The following is a 17,207-nucleotide window of genomic DNA, read 5'->3' as shown; positions in this document are numbered from 1 at the left end:
GAGGCAGGGCAGGGCAGGGTCGTTAGCCCTCGTGCTAATTTCTCAGTCATATGAAACAGGATGTGATATCAGCCGGGCTGGGCGGGAGAGCCCGGCGCTCACCTGGTGCAGCTGCTGCTCGGAGCTGAACCCGAGGCCGTACACGGTGTTGGCCCGGCTGTCGGCCCACTGGCCAAACTTCTGCGAGGTTTTGGTGAAGGTCATGTTGGGCGTGACCGTGCTGTTAATGATGGCCTGCGTCAGGAGGGGGAAGAGAGCGTGAGCTCATCACCTCAGCACCTGAGCACACGCATCACACACTCTTACACGCCCACACACACACACACACGCACACACACACACACACACACACACGCATCACACACTCTTACACGCCCACACACACACATGCACACACTCTTACATGCCCACACACACACATGCACACACTCTTACACGCCCACACACACACGCATCACACTCTTACACGCCCATACACACACACGCACGCACGCACACTCACACACACATACACACAGACACATACACACCCACACACACGCGCACACACACACGCACACGCACGCACGAGCACGCACACACACACACACATACACACACACACACACACGCTCTTACGCGCCCACACACACACACATACACACACACGCACGCGCACGCACACATACACACAGACACATACACGCCCACACACACACACACGCTCTTACGCGCCCAAACACACACACACACACACACACACCAGCTGTGAATACTGGTGAGCTGGAAAGAGGGGAGACAAAGCTCCCCTTTATTTGGTTAATCGCCCCAAATGCATTTTGGACTTATTTTTAAAATGATTAAAAAGTGAAGCTCACTCAGACATTAGCCGCTGGTTCCTCTCTACTCCACGGCAGGTGCTGTGATAGTGTTACTCAAAGTGCACTCAGCAGGAAATCATATAATGCCAAATGCATTTCCACCAAGCACTTTACAGGAAATCCTTTCAGTTATAATTTAAAAACCGGGTTTCAAGGGTTTTAAATTACAACTGAACACCCACTCCTGGTTATGATTAAAATAATCTGACCATCATAATGTGAGGTACAGTACATTACAAGGCCACGATGCCAGCACAAACACAATGAGCTGACCCAGGAGGCTGCCAAAGACGAACGGCTTTCAGCTCAGCAAGATATACGTCTCACCTCCAACTGGTACTAACTCTCCTGTAGTACTGTGTGTGGCCTCTAAGGTGAAAATAGTCACTGGCTCTCCTGTAGTGCTGTGTGTGGCCTCTAAGGTGAAAATAGTCACAGGCTCTCCTGTAGTGCTGTGTGTGGCCTGTATAGTGTAAATTAGTCACTGACTCTCCTGTAGTACTGTGTGTGGCCTGTTGAGTGTAAATTAGTCACTGACTCTCCTGTAGTACTGTGTATGGCCTGTAGGGTGTGGAATAGTCTCCAGCTCTCCTGTAGTACTGTGTGTGGCCTGTAAGGTGCAAAATAGTCTCTGGCTCTCCTGTAGTACAGTGTGTGGCCTGTAGAGTGTAAATAGTTATTGGCACTCCTGTAGTACTGTATCAGGATGTAAAATAGTCACAGGCTCGCAGTGAAGTTCCATCTGTGGCTTGTAACTGAAGTGCTTTTGGTCTGTGGGTGTAAGTGGCACAGCAGTACAAGAAGAAGCACAATTTGCAAGCACAAATAAAAATAAAATTGGTGAAATAATTGTTTAAAAAAAAATAAAGAAAGCAGCCGCACTTCAGCTGCGAGGTTCCTGGTCTGCGTCTCCACGGTGACGGCCACAGGTGGGGCGCCCGCCTGCAGCACTGCTCCAGCGCATGGAAGCGCAGCGAGGGAGCGCGGGAAAACACGCTACACGCTACCAGCTACACGCACGGCGCCAAGGCAAACACCAGCTGCTAATTAATCTGCTGCTGCCCACCATGAGCCACAGCAGCGGCTAAACAAACAAACACTATACACACACACACACACTCACACTCACACACACACACACACACTCACACTCACACACACACACTATACACTCACACACACACACACTATACACACACTCACACACAGTATACAAACACTATACACACACACACACACACACTCACACACACACTATACACTCACACACACACACACTATACACACACTCACACACACTATACACACACATACACACACACACACACTCACACTCACACTACACACACACACTATACACTCACACACACACACTATACACACACTCACACACACTACACACACACATCACACACACCACACACACATACACACACCACAACTACCACACTCACACACACACACACACTATACACTCACACACACACACACTATACACACACCACACACACTATACACACACATACACATACACACACACACACACTCACACACACACACACACACACACACACACTATACACACACATACACACACACACACACTCACACTCACACTCACACACTATACACACACACTATACACTCACACACACACTATACACACACGCACACACACTATACACACACGCTCACACTCACACACTATACACACACACTCATACACACACTATACACAAACGTTCACACTCACACACTGTACACACACACTATACACACATGCTCACACTCACACACTATACGCACACACTGTACACACACACACACACACACACATACTCACACACACATTGCATACACACACACACACACACACACTATACACACACACACATGCACACACACTATGCTCTATCACCCTGACAACCTCAGGAAATATTACACCTAACATCTCAAAATGGGGAACCTCGCACAACTAACCCACATGGGAGTTTCTTTGATGGTACAATGTGGAGCATGATTTCAAAAGTGTCTTAAAAAACAAAAATGACAGGTGAGGACTCTGGGGAAGTGAGTAAAAGCAGTCCTGCGAGAACTCGCTAAGATGGGGAACTCTGATTGGATGAAGCAGTCTCACCTTGGTCCCGCCCACACTGATGATGCGGTACACGTTGCGGTGGGCGTCGTAGAAGAAGGACACGGTGACGGCATGCTTGCTGGCCGGGATCCAGTTCCTCTTGGTTGCCGGGTCGATCTGGAAGACGTGCGCCCTGGTGCTGAAGATTGGCTGCTCCCTACGAGCAGAAACGCAGCCTTCAGCGCGGAGCACGCTACACAGTGACAACACAACTACAATGTTACACCTGCGCTACACCAGTGCTATACAACACAACAACAACTCTACACCAACACAACCACCCTACACCAACACAACAACAATGTTACACCAACACAACCACGCTACACCAACACAACAACAATGTTACACCAGCGCTACACCAGTGCTATACAACACAACAACAACCTACACCAACTCTACACCAACAAACCACCCTACACCAACACAACTACAATGTTACACCTGCGCTACACCAGTGCTATACAACACAACAACAACTCTACACCAACACAACCACCCTACACCAACACAACACCAATGTTACACCAGCGCTACACCAGCGCTACACCAATGCTACACCAACACAACAACAATGTTACACCTGCGCTACACCAGTGCTATACAACACAACAACAACTCTACACCAACACAACCACGCTACACCAACACAACAACAATGTTACACCAGCGCTACACCAGCGCTACACCAATGCTACACCAACACAACTACAATGTTACACCTGCGCTACACCAGTGCTATACAACACAACAACAACTCTACACCAACACAACCACCCTACACCAACACAACAACAATGTTACACCAGCGCTACACCAGCGCTACACCAATGCTACACCAACACAACAACAATGTTACACCAGCACTACACCAGTGCTATACAACACAACAACAACTCTACACCAACACAACCACGCTACACCAACTCAACAACAATGTTACACCAGCACTACACCAGCACTACACCAGTGCTATACAATACAACAACAACTCTACACCAACACAACCACCCTACACCAACACAACAACAATGTTACACCAGCACTACACCAGTGCTATACCAACACAACAACAACTCTACACCAACACAACCACCCTACACCAACACAACTACAATGTTACACCAGCGCTACAGCAGTGCTATACAACACAACAACAACTCTACACCAACACAACCACCCTACACCAACACAACAACAATGTTACACCAGCACTACACCAGCGCTACACTAACAGAACAACACAACACCAGCGCTACACCAATACAACAACAACCTTACACCAACACTACACCAACACAACAACAACACTACACCAAAACTACACCAACGTTACACCAACAATACACTAGTTACACCAGTGCTACACCAACACAACAGCATTACATCAACGCTACACCAACACAACAACATTACACCAACATTACACCAACACAACAATAACTTTACACCAACACAACACCAATACAACAGCAGCATTACATCAACAATACAACACAACACCAACACAACAGCAACAGTGACAATACAACAGCATTACACCAATACAACACCAACACTGCCAAACACAACAGCAACATAATAAAAACACAACAGCAACATTACAGTACCCACACAACACCAACACAACACCAATGCAATCCCAACACACAGTACCAACACAACACCAACGCAATCCCTACACACAGTACCAACACAACACCAACGCAATCCCTACACACAGTACCGCAAAATGTCAGACAAGCTCTTTAAACAAAACCCCCAGGGGAAGTCTATTCTATATTGTTCTTTTTACTACATTTTTTTCATGTCATCATATTTCTGGCGAGAGGTGTGTGTGTGTGCGTGTGTATTTAGGAAGTCTATAAAAAGAAACACAACACTTGCTGAAATTCATTACTAAAATTAACCCTTTGAAAAGCAGGTTTTTGTAATGTTTTTTTTAAATTCTAAGTCAGCCTTCTAGAACTCCATTGCTTTCAATCACATTCTAATCACATATGTACGAAATTAAAAACGTAATACATTTCAGTTATTATTCAAAATGTTTTTCTGTTTAATGGGAGGTAAAACTCTGGAGTGTGTGGAGACACTGAAACGTGCGTCAGACACCTGCAGCTCAGAAAGGCTCAGCGTAGTGAGAGGATTCCTCATTTCGGTTCACAGGCTTCTCTCTACCCTCCATCTCCACACCTCTCCACCTATTTTTACCCTGACCGACTGGCGTAAAAAATGACCACTAATCCAGCATCGGAGACAGAATGGCTCAGGTCCAGAACCTGCAGCGCAGCCATGAAACTGTGCTCAGAGAACCGAGCGAGAACATCCCTGCGCTCTGCTCCACAAACCCACAGAATAGCACAGAGGCTATCCTGTAGCATTATGTGTGCTCAACCTGAGGTTACACAGGGAAGGGCCCTCACATTCACACACACACACACACACTCACACACACACACACGCATGCATACACACGCAAACACACGCACACACACGCAAACACACGCACACATGCACACACACACACACACACTCACACTCACACACACACAACATGCATACACATCAACACACCACACACACAACACACTCACACACCAACACCACGCATGCATACACACGCAACACACGCACACACACGCAAAACACCACACGCACAATGACACACACACACACAACCACACATGCACAATGCACACACACACTCATCCTACACACACACACGCATGCATACACACGCAAACACACGCACACATGCACACACCACAACACACACACACACCACACACACACACACGACATCCTGCGCATCTGCTCACAAACCACGGAAAGCACAGCACCGTACATAGGCCAACCGACACAGAAGGGCCCTCACATTCACACACACACTCACTCACACACACACACACACGTATACGCACATGTACACACACACACACACACACACACACACACATGCACACACACGCAAACACACGCACACACACGCAAACACACGCACACATGCACACACACTCACACACACACACACGCATGCATACACACGCAAACCCACGCACACACACGCAAACACACGCACACATGCACACACACTCACACACACACACACGCATGCATACACACGCAAACACACGCACACACACGCAAACACACGCACACGCACACATGCACACACACACACACACATACACACACGCATGCACACATATGCACACACACACACTCACTCACTCACACACACACACACACACACGCACGTATACGCACATGTACACACACACATGCACACACACACACACACGCATGCACGCTATCACAGTTAACATCCCCAACATTACCTGTTAGCACAGCTAAGAATATACCAACAGCACCATTAGAAAGACTCATTTGAAAATAAAACAGGTGAATTCAGAACCAAATCACATTTATTTAATCAGTGTTTTTCACAGCAGGACAGAGTTCCCTGAAAACTCGCAAATGCGCAAGAAAAAAAGAAATCTGAACATTTCTGGGAAATGATCTTTTTAAAACCCGATGACTGTGAGCAGTGCTGGCGCAGAACCACTCTGAGGAAAACGCACACATCTCTGCTCTGTCCTGACTTGAAGGTCATCAAATGGACTTGATGACTCAGGCGGTAAAAAAACAAACCAGTTAAAAAAAATAAAAGAAAAAGAACAAATCAATGGCAGTGGCCCCCCAGCTGTCTGCTACTGACCTGAGACAAAGCCGTCAGACAGGCCTGATTACTGACAGGGCGTTACGCAGGCCTGATTACTGACAGGGCGTTACGCAGGCCTCTGATTACTGACAGGGCGTTACGCAGGCCTCTGATTACTGACAGGGCGTTACACAGGCCTGATTACTGACAGGGCGTTACGCACGCCTCTGATTACTGACAGGGCGTTACACAGGCCTGATTACTGACAGGGCGTTACGCAGGCCTGATTACTGACAGGGCATTACACAGGCCTGATTACTGACAGGGCGTTACGCAGGCCTGATTACTGACAGGGCGTTACGCACGCCTCTGATTACTGACAGGGCGTTACGTACGCCTCTGATTACTGACAGGCGTTACGCAGGCCTGATTACTGACAGGGCGTTACGCAGGCCTGAGTACTGACAGGGCGTTACGCAGGCCTGAGTACTGACAGGGCGTTACGCAGGCCTGAGTACTGACAGGGCGTTACGCAGGCCTGATTACTGACAGGGCGTTACACAGGCCTGATTACTGACAGGGCGTTACGCAGGCCTCTGATTACTGACAGGGCGTTACGCCGGCCTCTGATTACTGACAGGCGTTACGCAGGCCTTTGATTACTGACAGGGCGTTACGCAGGCCTCTGATTACTGACAGGCGTTACGCAGGCCTCTGATTACTGACAGGGCGTTACGCAGGCCTGATTACTGACAGGGCGTTACGCAGGCCTCTGATTACTGACAGGGCGTTACGCAGGCCTCTGATTACTGACAGGGCGTTACGCAGGCCTGATTACTGACAGGGCGTTACGCAGGCCTGATTACTGACAGGGCGTTACGCAGGCCTGATTACTGACAGGGCGTTACGCAGGCCTGATTACTGACAGGGCGTTACGCAGGCCTGATTACTGACAGGGCATTACACAGGCCTCTGATTACTGACAGGGCGTTACGCAGGCCTCTGATTACTGACAGGGCGTTACGCAGGCCTGATTACTGACAGGGCGTTACGCAGGCCTGATTACTGACAGGGCGTTACGCAGGCCTGATTACTGACAGGGCGTTACGCAGGCCTGATTACTGACAGGGCGTTACGCAGGCCTGATTACTGACAGGGCATTACACAGGCCTCTGATTACTGACAGGGCGTTACGCAGGCCTCTGATTACTGACAGGGCGTTACGCAGGCCCTGGCGCTAGCAGCTTGACGCTAGAAGTCGTCCACAGCGACACAAAGGAAGTGGCACTGCCGAGGTGCGAATCCACTTTTCCAACCTCTTATCATCGATTTCTCTGGCAGACTCTGTTCCAGCCAGTGTGAATTACAAGTACAGTACGAGGACATCTCAGTGAGATGCTTTAAATCTGCATCGCTGAAGCAACAAATATCACCAACAGAGCAAAGGTGAAACACAGTTTCCGCAAACGGCACAGCGCCTCTCTATTATCTATAAGGGTTTCCACCCTCTTCCCCACGCTGCCGGCGGGGCTCTTGCCCCAACCCTCGAGAGTGCTTCGAGAGTCGTCTGGTCTCCCCCACCTCTGCGGTCCAGCCCCTCCTTCGTCATTGCCTCCACCCTGCCCACATCTGCCGCCACCTGCTGTTCCCCATCACCGCCACCTGGCCCCACCCATCATCTGAGCCACATCACTTATCATATCTTCTGCATAAACTGGCTGACATGCTGGTCACCAGTCGGCACCCTGAGCCGACCAGAGGAGGATGGGTTTCCCCCTTGAGCCTGGTTCCTTCCAAGGTTTCTCCCCATCTGTCACAGGGAGTTTTTCCTTGCCACTGTTGCCTTAGGCTTGCTCCTGTGGGGGTTTAGGCTAGGGCTGTCTGTAAAGCGTATTGTGACAACTGTTGTAAAATACGCTATATAAATAAAATTTGATTGATTGATTGATTGATATGAACTGATGCCACCTGCCACGTTAACAGTGCTCAAGCAGGACGTGGTTCAGGGTCAAAAGCGCAATAACAGAAATGCAGGATGCTATATAACCTCCATAGGACATGGAACTGAGAACAGAACTGCATAGAAGCTCGGTGTCCTCTCGCACACTAAGGACCCGAGCAGAAGTGAGTCAGCCCGGAGTCCTCCAACTTGGAACATCTATGGCACAAATGCACCTTTTACACAGACAGCGCTGTGCGGTATTTTTCTGTAAAATTGGGTTTTAAATAAAGGAGACTTCAAGAACAGGGACCCATGCCGGGTGATGTTTTAAAACACTGAACACAGAGGCCAAACACAGGCTAGAACAGTGTACTTCAACAGACAGGCAAAAGCCAAAGCTTACCCAAAATTCTGATTTACGTCTTAAAATGTAACTGATTCTCGTGTCGTACAGTTAGTGCTCATTGTTCATTAATGTTTGAATGCTTCATGCATCACTGAACACTCAGTGGTGCATGAAAGCAGTTGTAGCTGGATGTAGCTGGTTGTAGCTGGTTGTAGCTGGATGTAGCTGGTTGTAGCTGGATGTAGCTGGTTGTAGCTGGATGTAGCTGGATGTAGCTGGTTGTAGCTGGTTGTAGCTGGATGTAGCTGGTTGTAGCTGGATGTAGCTGGATGTAGCTGGTTGTAGCTGGATGTAGCTGGATGTAGCTGGTTGTAGCTGGTTTTAGCTGGATGTAGCTGTGTTTTTTCAGAGGGAGTGAGAGTTTAACACCTCCACATGAACGCTGTAGACAGGCAGCCCCACTGCTGAGACGTGGAGAGCAGCTACCTGCCAGGGAGCTGGACAGCATCACACTATACACACACACGCACACACACACACACACACATGTACACACTATACACACACACACACTATACTCACACAAACACACGCACACACACACTATACACACACACACACACACACACACACACACACATACACACACACATGCACACACACATGCACACACACACACACACATGCACACACACACATGCACACACACATGCACACACGCACACACACACACACACACATGTACACACTATACACACACACACACTATACTCACACAAACACACGCACACACACACTATACACACAAACACACACACACACACACTATGTTTTAACTGACTCTGCAGCAATAGAAGAATGGATACATATATACAATATATATAGCAATATATAAGAATACAGTGTGTGTGTAATAAATTTGAACGCAGCAGGATTTCCTCTCACTAAATGACTGTGAGCAGAGCAGTGTTGGCCTGAACTGACCCCAGGACAGAATCTACACCGCAGCGACCCCCCCCCCCCTCCCTCCCTCCCCCCAAGCCCGGTGTCCTACAGGCTAAGCACAAGCACCTCCTCCCTCCCTCCCTCCCCCCAAGCCCGGTGTCCTACAGGCTAAGCACAAGCACCTCCTCGTCTGTTTTCAGATGAGTCCATTCCCCCCTAGGCCTGCCCCCTCACTGAATCACTTGCGCTCGCTCGCTGTCTCTCTCGTGATGATGACCACCCCCCCCCCCCCCCCACGGGGAACCACTGCACTTCCTCTCCCTGATCTGTACACCTGTGTTTGTGCTGTACATCACACCGGGCTTCTAAACACTGGTGAAGTAAAGCTAATTGGCTCCGCCCAGTGGAGGGGGGGGGGGGGCATAGCCTCAGACATTCAGACAGTTGCTAAAGACTCCATATGGCACAGAGGGAGGGGCTGGCCTTCTAATTAACCCCCCAGGCTAACTTGCTAACCCGCCCCCCCCACTGGAGTGATCCAGCTACACCCCTTTGCCCAGACTGAATGGGGAGTGCCCTCCCCCAGTGAGGGAATTTAGACACCAGTGAAAGGTACTTAGGAATGTAATTAATGACACTGTTATCAAACAGCTACCCACCGCCTTCTTCTTCATTAAGAGCCTGAGGCTGGCAGGTTTCCCATAGCAACCTCAGACAGTACCGTAACATTAATCAGTGTTGTACACACACACACAAACATACACAAATACACCCACACACACACACACACATGCACACACACAAGTGCACAAGTGTGCGCACACACACAGACACACGCACATATCCGCACAGGTGTATGCATGCGCACACACACTCACACACACAAACACAAAACCTATGCAGGCATATTCCACACACCATTATGCCTTAATGCAGCTATGCATGATGCTAAGTGGCTGGTCAGTGAAAATCAATAACTGTAAACTGAGAACAGAATTCAAAAGCTCAGGTGAAGCTTAGAGTTGGAGCAAGGACAACCGGCACTAAGACCTGGGAGACACCCCGGAGTCAGTCTCCCCTCTTTCACTGCGATGACTGTGTTTATTCCGGATTATTCTGTTTATTCTGTTAAGCGCAACTCAGGGAGGATTGTGCTCACATCACCCCTAATTTACCAACAGCCCCTTCAACACAGCAGCACTGTGAAAGAAGCAATTCAGGTGAAGCACTTTGCTTAAGAACCCAGCGGCAGTGCCCCAACATGGGATTTGAACCTGCAATCTCTGTGATAAGAGCCTGGTTTCCTATCCATTACGTCCCCACTGATTCTGCAGAAACCGCCACCGTTTTTCAATTCCTTTATTTTATTCTCAGTTCAGTTGTCCTGTGGTAACTGCTTTACGGAGCTATAAATAAACCTCCACACCAGCGCAGTCTTCCAAAACAGCGCAAAGCAGAATAATCCCTCCTGCTGTTCCCCAGCACGCAGACGGGAGATGTGTGTGAAGTTAAACCCCAAAAAACATGCTCCAAGCAGCGCAGCACCTCATTAGCCAATCAGCACACAGCAGTGTCACCTGCGCCACCCCATCAGCCAATCAGCACACAGCAGTGTAACTTGCGCCACCCCATCAGCCAATCAGCACACAGCAGTGTTACTTTTGCACTCACACACACACACACACACACACATGCACACACACTCACATGCACGCACACACACACAGACGCACACTCACACAGTTTAATTCCATTTTTAGCAGAAATGGCTGTGTGCGTCAGACGGTTGTAAACTCCGGGGGGCGGGTCATTCTCTCGCTCCTCTCCTCTTTCGCCCGCCTCCCTGTCTCAGGCTTCCCAGGCTGGGGAAATCGGGCCGCAGCTGGTCCGGGTGGTGCTGGGGCAGCACGGATATCTAACATCAACACGGATGTCTAACATGCCATTTATTTAGTTCTGAGGCTAGCATAACCGCCTGTTTGGCTGTTCTCAGTGAAGAGAGGCAGACACAGTCAACTATTTAGCCAAGTTGATCTCGTGTATTTGTCTTAAATGTCAGTCTGAGCTCTCTCTCTCTGTCTGCACCCCCCCTCCACCCCCCCCGCCCCCCACGCCCCCACCCCCACCCCACTGGCTGCATTTCTCGTTCGCCCAGGGACTGTGTTTGCACAGCTTATTACCGCCACCTTTCACCCACTGTGCCTCTGGTTCTGGGACTCTCTGCAGCACGGTCCCTGGGGCCGTAACACCTGACAAAACCAACAACCTCAAAGGTTTTTAGACAGAGCTTTTTGTCTGGGCGACACTTCGCTACGCGGAAATAAAACCACGCCGCGACAGGAATTCGTTGTTGTCGAAACAAAGCGGAGAATCCTCCAGCAAAGCAGAGACGACGATGAAAGCGCGAGCAGACCCAGTCCGCGGAGTCCGCCCGGGCCCGGCCGGTTTGGCGGGGATGGCGAGAGTGATTAATGGCGGCTGGCCGACGGCACCCTTCAGCGCGGGGGAGACTCTCGCTGGCGGGAGTCCCGCGCCGCAGCACCGCGCCGCCAACCGCCAACGCGCCCCCGAAACCCGGCTGTGCAGGCCTGTGCTTCCCACGGCACGGGGGGGGGGGGGGGGGGCGACGTCACCGGAGAGAGCCAAAGGAGACTGACACAAGTCACAGGCACGGCGGGCAAAATAAATGGACTCACTAAGACATGACTGAAAGCCTGAATTCCACGCAGACCCCCAGTCAGACATGGACCCGAAACGCTTCATCCCCTCAGACGCCAGTCAAAGCTGGAGCCACAACCCAAGCCACCCAACCCTGCGAATCGCCACGCCAAAGCGTAGAATCGTACGAAAGGATGATTCTGCTCCAGATATTGGCAAAAAAAAAATACAGTCATCCTGCAGGAGCTTTAAGTGGTGTCTGTAGTGTTAAAGTACAACAAACCTGTGTGTTTGACCTGGGTCTGACCCCTGGAGAGGCACCTGCTGTTGTACCCCCAAGCAAAGCACCCACCTGCAATTGTTTCAGTAAGCACATACAGCTATGTAGAAGGGAACATTCGCAAAAAAAGGTTCTGCCAGATATAGGCAAACGCTACACAAATGCATAACATGAAACTAAGTGTTTGGGCTCTTACACACCGGTCAACAGCACTATGATAAAGCGCAGAAAACTGCACTCAGCTACATACTTTGAATAAGAAAACACTGGCTACCCATTCCCTTGCCGTCAGTACGCAGATAGAGCAGATCGTTCACCTGGAGAGAGAGCGAGACGGCAATATAGCAAGGCTACCGTAATGAGCTCAGAGACAGAAATCTTCAGAGAGATTTAATGCCCGCGATGCCAGCGTCAAGCTTCGGCTGCCCGTATCGGGTGGAGCTGCCATGCCTCGTTGCCAGTACTTAAACCAATCAAATGACTATTCTCTCCGACAGAAAAACACCGTGATTGGTTAAAATCATGGCGTCACTTTCAGATCACTGCCGACTCTTGGCTGAATCTATTCCAAATCTGTTGTTGAAGGATCCGAGAAAATACCATAGTTTTGCAGGTAACTTCGGCCAGTAGCATCAAAAGCGAAAAAGTTTTGACTGGGCTGTAGTTTAAATACTGAGGGTATCTCCCCAAGTACCTGTGTTTATGCCCAATAGGTCTGAAATGGACAGATACTTTTTTTTAAAGAAAATACATTTTGTCATTTACCAGTCATATTGTAAAACTGCTGCGGAAATATTATATTATCCGGGCACGTGCGATTTTCAGTTCTCGGGGTCAGCTCACTGAACTTTATGATATATAGATATATTTGCTGTATACGCTCTATGGGTCAGCTTCTCTAACGTTAGCCTACTTTGAGATTTCCATCTCCGACAGAGGCGTCATTGTGATAGGCTACATCTTCACCAAACGGATAACACCTTACCTCGTCTACTTTCTACCGAGGACCAGTAGTTAAATGCATTGCATTTGCCTGTCAGTCTGTTTCATGGCACACATACACCCACAGCACTATAGACCGTTTCTTACCATTTCGCACCAGATCAAAATGACAACAGATTCCAAATTAACTGATGATTAATCGATTATGAGAGGGAAATCCATCCAATACGGAAACCATGAGAGAATAGATCTACACAATAAAATAATAAAAGTTTCATTACCTTTCTCTGTGTAGCGGATACATTCTTATAGGCCGGCCGCGTCTGGTTTGCTGTAGTATATGAGGGGGGAAAGGGTGAATTAAAAAGACACATTAAATTGTATAGGCTGTCGCGTCGACAGGAAAGTTTCTTACTTTTAGTCGCGATACCCTTTACTGACTACTAGGCTACTAGAAGAATGTGAATACGGTTTACATAGCTGCTAGCTAGTAAGCTATTAAAAAGCTTGCTAGCACCAGAACAGAAGTCAGAAAATTAGAATTATTACAGTTTCCATGCCAACAAATTTCAGAAACAAAAACCCAAAACAAAGAAATCTTGTCATGTTAAAGCGGAACGAATTGCTGACCAGTAATCTGGCGCTGAAGCTGGCTACTACACTGACAGTAGGCTACCTAACTTCAGAAGTGCTCATGTTCCCGTAGCCTACGACCGCATCGTTCAGGACAACTCAGCCTCAATTAAAATTTATTGCATCCTCGCATAGTCAAGCGATTCATCCCGACTAGCTAGACTAGCAGCTTGCTGGCGATGTGCATTGTAGCAGTAATTGCTAAGTGCATTGTAATCGCTCTCTCTCGAGAGCGATTGTAATAGCAATCTACAATATCTGTTTTCCAAATTGATTTTGATTAACCTACTATGTAGTCAAATAACTTCTAAAATGTTGTCATCGATATATTTTGTTCTTCAAGATCAGTTGTTCTCGACTGTTAATTATACTGACATAACGTCACTAGCCTATCTAGCGCACAATACACGTTAGACTAGTTGTTTTTTAACCGTAGATAGCAGCTGGGAGCAACTTTGAAAAAATTGGCATATTCGACAAAATAGTATAGTGTAGTATAGCTACTGCGGTAGGCTATTAAACTGGAGTAGGCTATGAAATTATTACAACAGCCAAACATATGTTACCGAGCTGGCTTCATCCAGGACAAGGGAAAACATCCAGTAACGTTAAATAACGTGAGGCTACTTAAAAATAAGTGTTTATAACGTTTATAACGTAACTCGCTAGCTAGTGTCACCGCCCGGAACTTTGTCTTTATTTAAATAGACTACATCTATAGTTAAATAAACTCTAATGCGAGCTGTCTGTCGAGTGGAAGTTGGCTAAAATCTTAATGATCACAATTGATGAGAGCAAACGTTGATAATTAGAAAAGAAAAAAACTCACCCCATTTCGTTCTGAAAGATTTAAAGTGACAGTTTGATTTTAGCGAACGCCGTTCAACTGCCTTCCCTTGTGATGCCAACGTTTGTATCTTTCTCTTTCCTTCCCCTTTTTCTTTTGTGTCCAGATCCGGATGCACCTAATATTACCACCGGAATTTCAGCTGCAAGCTCGCTAATAAAGGTTAGCGAGGTTTTCGCCTGACTGTCTTCGAGATATCGGACATGGTCGCTTCAGGTGTTTTTTTAATTCCCAGTTTAATGGACCTTGTGTGATATATTCAAGTTCGCTTAGCTTGCTTTGTCCTACAGTAAACTGAGACAGGGGCTAATGCAGTTCTTTGTCTGGAGATTGCCACTGGTCCCAGATTTTCTTCTTTTTTTTCTTTGATTGGACTTCAGTAACCTTACAGCTTGACACTCTTCAATGCGTACAATTCTTTTTATAATTTTTTGTATTTTTTGAATGCACCCGGATTAAATGCGCACGATCGTGTATTTCCTTGTTATTGCACTGCAATGCTCTGAGAATGCACTTCTCCTCTGTGATTGCTTGCAAGCTACACGTTTTCCCTGCCCTCACAAAACTGGACTCGGTAACATTCTGTACAGTAAGTCTGCTCCATTTGGATTTTAAATGCCTCTCTCACGCCACCTACCGGTTACAAGTCTGGGTATCAAATTAAAACGTCTGAACCGATTTTCAGTTAGCACATACAAAAACCTGAGAAATCGCAGGGTGTTCTAAAACAATATTACGCGTTCTAGAAGGACATATTTTATGTAGGCCATTATTATTATTATTATTATTGGAGAATAAATGTAACCTATAATATAATATATCCTATAGAGGTCATACAGTGGTAGACATTGGTTCCAGGCACTGGTTTAGAAATACATCTGCAAGCAACCTCTTTCAGTTCAGCGATATTGGATCAATTGCGGTTTGCTTAGCTGGGTTAAAACCCCCTGGACCGCAGAACTGCACTACAACGGGAACAACAAAATGGTTATTTCAGGTCTGGGTAGCTGTTCAAGTTGTATTGCAGTTCTGTGCTCTAGAGGTTAAATCCTGAGGTTCTAATCTCCAGCTAAGCAAGCTGCAGCTGACCCATTGAGCCTAAACTGTAGGTGGTAAATTTTTTTTTTTTAATTAGTTAAAAAAGTAAAAAATGTTTAGGCACTACAGGAAATAGCAAAAACAGGCGTTCTATACCACCCACATGCCCCTGAATAGTTCTGCTCCAGACCTGTGTTGACACAGGGAAGTGCATTCCTTTCTCAGTTAAATTCAGTTGGAGGATTATTTTCTAAGAGCTGTCGGTGCTTCTTATAAATGTGGCAGCCTCTATTTGTCAATGGCAGCATCTTAAAAGCCAAAGTCAGGTCGCTGCAATTTTACAAGCAGCGTGTTTTATAGTCTGCAATAGATCTGTTTGCGTCATTTAAATAAGTAGGCTAGCCCGACACTTCCTTTTTTTTTTTTTTTTTACAAATAATTCAAAGCATGCTGGTAACGGTTAGTTTGACGGACGAACACAGCGAATAGGCACAGTAAATACGTGCATGACACTGTGCGTTCTTTAATTTGCAGAACAATTTGAACACGTGGCCAGCTACGTGGGTACACTGCCCCAGAAAGCCAGCTGGTTATGGGTTTGGTTCCCGCTAGGGTCTGTCCAGCTGTGCACCACTGACCTCAACACAAACCACACACCAATCAGTGGATTTCCTGAGTGACACGGTCACATGACGCCTTCAAAGTAGAACTTCCGCACGCCGTCCCGATATAATTAGTGGCATAAATAGGCCGGTCGCTAATGTCACGCCAGTGGTAATGTGATTAAAACACAAGGGGACAGTCTCAACACAAATTTCTAGAACATTTCTCCGGAAAACTGACGCCACGAAGAAGCACTGGAACGATGACTGTGCTCTCTTATCACAGAATCTGGAGCAGGAGCTTCAGCCTTAGCTC

General features: G+C 47.6%; 1 protein-coding gene across 3 annotated transcripts in view; it reads right to left on the bottom strand.

The window, feature by feature from the left end:
- Nucleotides 1–15,819, bottom strand: part of LOC135258147 (homer protein homolog 3-like) — a 33,465-nt gene extending 17,646 nt beyond the window's left edge. The window contains exons 1-4 of one of the 3 annotated variants that reach the window (XM_064341420.1): nucleotides 15,234–15,819; nucleotides 14,053–14,102; nucleotides 2,998–3,154; nucleotides 103–234 (exon numbers count right to left, since the gene is read on the bottom strand). In XM_064341420.1, the coding sequence (XP_064197490.1) occupies nucleotides 103–234; nucleotides 2,998–3,154; nucleotides 14,053–14,075 (312 nt within the window). In that variant the 5' untranslated portion in view covers nucleotides 14,076–14,102; nucleotides 15,234–15,819. Of the gene's footprint in view, nucleotides 1–102; nucleotides 235–2,997; nucleotides 3,155–14,052; nucleotides 14,103–14,970; nucleotides 15,181–15,233 lie in introns of those variants that run through there. The other 2 variants (XM_064341419.1, XM_064341421.1) reach the window with 2 other exon arrangements.
- Nucleotides 15,820–17,207: the final 1,388 nt, after the last annotated feature.

Source organism: Anguilla rostrata, chromosome 6 (genome assembly GCF_018555375.3).
Source record: "Anguilla rostrata isolate EN2019 chromosome 6, ASM1855537v3, whole genome shotgun sequence".
NCBI classification, from domain to species: domain Eukaryota; kingdom Metazoa; phylum Chordata; class Actinopteri; order Anguilliformes; family Anguillidae; genus Anguilla; species Anguilla rostrata.
Note: the sequence above shows the minus strand (reverse complement) of the source record. Positions and strands in the feature narration are given on the sequence as shown.